Raw genomic sequence first — 5,644 nt, forward strand, 5'->3', positions numbered from 1 at the left:
TCAGAGATCTTCCAGCCTCTGCCTCTGGAGTGCTGAGATTAAAGGTGTGCACCACCACCGCCTGGCAATTTATTTGTTTATAAAGTAAATAGCCTCAGAATTTTATTATAGTAATGAAAGACTGACTAAAATGCCTGTTTTAAACCGAAGATTTCAGACTAGCTGAGCATGGTGGTGTATACCTATAACCCCAGCAACATAAGAGCCTGAGGCAGAAGAATTGCAGTTCAAGACCAGCCTGGACTAGTTAGTAAGAACTTCTCTCTCTCTCTCTCTCTCTCTCTCTCTCTCTCTCTCTCTCTCTCTCTCTCTCTCTCTCTCTCTCACACACACACACACACACACACACACACACACACACACACATATACACACACACAGCGTGGAGACTAGAGTTCTTTTCTACACACACACACACACACACACACACACACACACACACACACACACACACTGTGGAGACTAGAGTTCTTTTCAGAGTTCTTTTCTATAGCATTGCATGCATTGTTGAGTCACAGTGCTCCAGAACAGGGCAGACATGGATGTGCATGCTTGATCATATGGATCACATGGATAATTTCACTGTGTTTAAAATAATCCTGGGTCTTGGACAGATAGTTCTAATTTTAAGAATTTTAAAGCAGGGCTTAATACTCAGTCTTGGTTCCTATATACTGTCTCTTGTCTAGTAAAGTTCATGGACACTGACTTTTCTATTATGCAATGTATGAAAGATCTTATTACTTCTATCAGAGCCAAAATAATAATGCAATTTTTCTGTTCTCTTCACTCATTTATGTGTGGAAAATTAGACACACAACAAAAATATCATTACACCACTTTGTACATCTAAAAAGGTTTTATTTAACCAACACAACCATATTCAATAACATTCAGCTTTGGAAAAAATTAGTTGTTTGCTAATTAGTGGAAAATCATATCTTTTTAAAAACAATACATCCAACCAAGTATTGTAGAGTTCGATGCAAATGTCAGTCCAGGGCTACTTCCCTTGGCTCACGCTCTTTCATAAGTTCTGGTAGAAGTGACGCCTTTCATGACACATTCCTAGACACGGGTACAAAATTGTCAAGGTCAATCACTGAGACAACAGCATGAATTTAATTTTCGTATTTCTCAGTGTTGGAAATCAAACGATATTCAACAAAAAACACATGTCTAGGATCCTGTGCTTGCATTGTGCTTCCATCCCCCAGTGTAGTTGCTTAGGGTGATGCAAAGACCAAGAAGATCCAGGTCTTCCTCTCAGGGAGTTGGGAACTCTCCATGGGGCGGGATTGCCACAGCAGAAGTACAGAGTACGCTCTGGTGAGGAGCTGCACCAGGCAGCCTGTGACACTGGGGAGCAAGCAGGGATTGCTAGGAGGGGAAACATGCCTGGGTGGAGCATGACGGCGTGAGAGCATGGAGCAGGAGCTCAGAGGGGCAGAGCACATTGGGTCAGTGTGAGAACACAGACTCGACCCTCATCTCCAAATAAACAAATACCACAAATGAGCCTTCGGGTCTACACAGCAGGTGAGTTTCCTAAAGTAGAGCGGTGGTCCTGAGGCCCTGATGGTGGGTCACAGCTAAGTATGCAGAATGTACTCACCACCACCAGCTTGTCATCCTCTCGTTTTCTCTTGATGGTGGTCGACTTTCCATCCCACCTCTGCACCTGTACCAGGACCCCGCCATCTAGGGTTATGATGCTCTGCAGGCACGGGAAGAGAGATTGCAGTATGCAAATGAAGGCCAAAAATATGATTGAAAATATGGAACCCTGGCTCAAAGGAATATTCTGAGGTCCTTACGCTAAATGACAAGAATATAGTCCAACAAGAAAAAGAAAGAAACATGAGCCTGAACACGTGCTGTCAGTGTTTCCGCCAGCACTCAAAGGACATAGGCTTCATTAAGAGACCTTGAATGGATTATTCAAGACTGTCTATACAATGAAACAGATTGTGCTAATCTTTCTACATAAAGAATAGAAAAAAATGAAGACCTTCAAAAAAAAAAGAAATGTCTTTAAAACAATAATGTAGAACTCACTCTCTCACACACACACATGCACACACATATGTGTGCATGTGTGTGTGTGTGTATATATATACTTATATGTTCTGAATAGAAATAGAACATAAAATTACAATTTAAAAAAAGAATGTTTTGTGAGAGAAACTAGATGACAAAACTATGCTGAAGTGGTGGCATTAGGGTGATTTTTATTCTTTTATAAACTTGCTCTAGAATTTTATTGCTCTAACTTACTTCATATACACTACTGTATGACACATAAAATATGCTGATCAATTTTAATATCAGGACAACTTAGCAATCTGCACTCTGATGGCAACAGTTTAGACGTGGGCACTCAGAGGCCTTCAGACTACAAGGGAGAGCTCTTCTTCCCGTCATCTTGAAATCACTTCCTGAAGACTGTGGCATTAGACGCCAGGCCATCCTCTGCCCCAGCTCCTTGGCCCTTACCTTCACTTTCCTGTCATCTGCGGTGATTTCATCAAACTCCTGGCCCAGTTTGAAGGAAATCTCAGTGTTTTTAAAAGTGCTCTCTGATCGGATGGTGATCACGTCTCCATTCACACTGATGATCATGTTGGGCTTGGCCATGCCGGCCACTTTCCTGGTGGCAAAGCCCACTCCTGCAGTTAGGAAGAGAAAACACGTCAGGCTTACGTTTTTGTGCCCATGAAGAAAAAGATACCAGATTAGTTGAGGCTCTTTTGCAACCAGCTACGCAGCTAAGCACGTTGGCCCTAATCCCTGAGGATACATTCAGGAGCAACCCATCCAGATTTACTCTTAGCTTGTCCCTTTCTTTTCTTCAGGAGACTCATCATTGATTTCAATAGAATCTATAAGGACATTAACGCTTCATACCTTGATGGGTATGTGCCTTATATATGTCAGCATATCTGTAATATACCTATAATAATATGGTGATAATATATGTGTATGTATACTGTCTCTATTTTGTGTTTATGATTGAGACTGTTTGATCACTTCATTCTTTCTTAAATACTAAAAGTTGTAATTTTTACAAAACCTCTAAAGTCAGAGACCAGGCCTGATATAGAGTTAGTGGGTTAAAGGTCGTCTATTTTGAGTGTCCAGAAACCCCATTTCACAGCATTTTCTTGCCAAGTGTCATTTTCTAGGCTTCCTTCCCATATTACTCCCTCATGTAAGGAAGATCACTGATTAATTTCTCTTGTAGGAAAAACATTTCCTACATACCATGCCATTTTAGAACAGCAATATCATTCCCAATAATGTGTAAGGAAAATTAAAGGGGGACTCAGAAAATACCTTTTGAACTCAAGAAATCAGAATTCCATTGTTTACAACAGTTTGGACACTAACAGTGTGCATCACAGTCACTCAAGTTGTGGGGTCTTGTTTCTTTAAATGAGGGAAATGCTTTCCTGTAGAGGGTCAACAACTTACAGCCTTGGATAAACAGTAACAACTTACTCTCTCTGCATGTGTTACACAGAATTCCTACAGTCACAGATGTGCTAACTCTTCCAGCACAAACGCTTAAATAAGGGTAATTTCTTTAACTGAAAGTGACCACGGGTTAGAATTAAGGCTGACCTGAGAGAGAAACAGCCCAAGTCAAGTGATGTGGAGCCTGGGACTTGGTTCTCTGTCTAAAAAGTAGCCACAGTGGGAAAAAGATGTATTTCTGCCTCGAATCCTCACTCTGCCACATAACACGACATTCAGTACAAGTAATAAGCACGGGAGGGATACAATGTGGGAACAATTCCAGGGACTGAGCCTGAGAAAGGCAACGGCTTCACTTGTTTCTTTCTGATTTTATTTGACCACAGAAGGCAATACCTGCCCACTGTGCCTCAATTATAGCTGCCAGTTTCACCCAGGAACTATCTTATTGCCTTTAATTATGAGTCTTTCACAGTTTAAAATGTTATTATAATTTAGGTATGGATATTACAAGTACAAAATGTTTCAGAAAGTCAATAGCTAAAAGCGTTCCAAACCCTGGTGTTTCTAAGTCAGTACATAGGAACTGGCATATTGAACAGTACCTAGCCGATACGTTAAAAGGTCAGTCATGCTGAAATTTCTGGTAATCTTCTTATCTACAAACAGGAGAACAGTATTGACAGATGACCAAAAGTTCCCACTTTGTAACTGAGGGAAAGGTTAAGCCTTTGAAAATTTAGGGGATCCTGTCCTACTGAAGATTCTCTGTAATATGGGATCTGACCTTCTGCAGGTCACAGAGAGATGGGGTTCAATGCAGAAGCTCCCTGAGAGAGAACATCACTGGTTAATGGCCACTGTCTTGCTGCCAACATTGTTTGGTGACCATTCACACAGCAGCAAGTGGGCAGTGTTGACAGAACCTCTGCTATCGGAAAGGCACATTCTATACGTGTTTCACATGCCCAAGTCTCCTTCTGAATCACTCACTAAATCTATGACATTCCATATCATTCCAAACCAATGAATGCTTAACCCGGTGAAGAAAACTATTTCTTGAAGTCAAGCTTTTGTCTACTGTGACATTGAGACAGAAAAAATTTTTGCTAAAATACATTTTCCAACATAATTTTTTTTCTAAAATGGGATAAAAATCATGGCTTCGGTTTTAAGTAAAAATTACTCCATGCTACAAAAAAAGTATATCTTTCTTTCCAAGTTATTGCAAAATTTTTGTGTAAAAGATGTTAAAAACAGACACAGAGCCAAGTGAACCACAGAAACACACACGTGTGGTAGTGAGGGTGACACCTTGTCATTCTATAGATCATAGAAGATTTTCATTTACACTCCTTTCCCTGCTGATTCACCTGCAGAAAGCACTGGGTTGAAGCTTTGATTTAGGAAACTTCTAGAACAAGCTCTTTCTAGTGGCTTCTACAGCTTCTATGTGGAGAACAGCATTTCCCAAAGCAACTGCTCCCAAGCTGAAGGCCAGCTACAAGCGTCCCCCCCATAGGGAGGCCCTGTCCCCCACATCACTCACCCACTTCTTTCATGTAATCATCGAAGTTTTCACTGGAGACGAGTTTCCAGGTTCCCACAAAGGCATCACACATTTTGTGAACTTTCTGAGAGTTCTCCTCCAGGTGAGAAAAAGGCTGCAGGATGGGGGAAGGTGCTATGATCCTCTCGAGTCCAGATAACTCCCTTTTAAAGATGTCCCGACCACATGACGGTAGGAGGAACCAATGGGGGGTGGACCCCAGATCATTTCCTTCATTACCAGCTCCTGTATTTTTTCCTCTGAGTCATGTTTTTAATAGAAATTTCTCAACTTTGGTTCTCCCTGGCAATGATCACTGGACTTAGAGTACAACTTATTTTTAACCATGAACAGAGTATTTTAAATGTTCCTGTTTTCACTGTTAAATGCTTAATGCATTGAACTTCCCCCTATTATTCCATACGTAGTTACCTCATTGTGGAGGAGACAATTACCTTGGGACACACTTTGACCCTCTTGTGTTGAGTTTTTATTTTACTAATACTGTGAAAGTGTATTTGGCTCTTCTGCATTTGAGGACGCATAGCCTACCTTACAGATTCTTAGTCTTACTGACTCTTTTGTTAAGACAGTGCTGTTTCAGGAATTATAACAAAA

The 5,644-nt window shown here is 40.9% G+C and overlaps 1 protein-coding gene across 1 annotated transcript; it reads right to left on the reverse strand.

Annotated features, from left to right (window-relative positions):
* Nucleotides 1-840: 840 nt before the first annotated feature.
* On the reverse strand, nucleotides 841-5,185 carry Fabp4 (fatty acid binding protein 4). The gene is made up of 4 exons (XM_006977876.4): nucleotides 5,027-5,185; nucleotides 2,497-2,669; nucleotides 1,616-1,717; nucleotides 841-1,068 (listed from the first exon to the last, which is right to left on the reverse strand). Exons 1-4 carry the CDS (start codon nucleotides 5,097-5,099, stop codon nucleotides 1,018-1,020), a joined length of 399 nt encoding a protein of 132 aa, XP_006977938.1. The 5' UTR covers nucleotides 5,100-5,185; the 3' UTR covers nucleotides 841-1,017.
* Nucleotides 5,186-5,644: the final 459 nt, after the last annotated feature.

The sequence above is a fragment of the Peromyscus maniculatus genome, chromosome 2 (genome assembly GCF_049852395.1).
Source record: "Peromyscus maniculatus bairdii isolate BWxNUB_F1_BW_parent chromosome 2, HU_Pman_BW_mat_3.1, whole genome shotgun sequence".
NCBI classification, from domain to species: domain Eukaryota; kingdom Metazoa; phylum Chordata; class Mammalia; order Rodentia; family Cricetidae; genus Peromyscus; species Peromyscus maniculatus.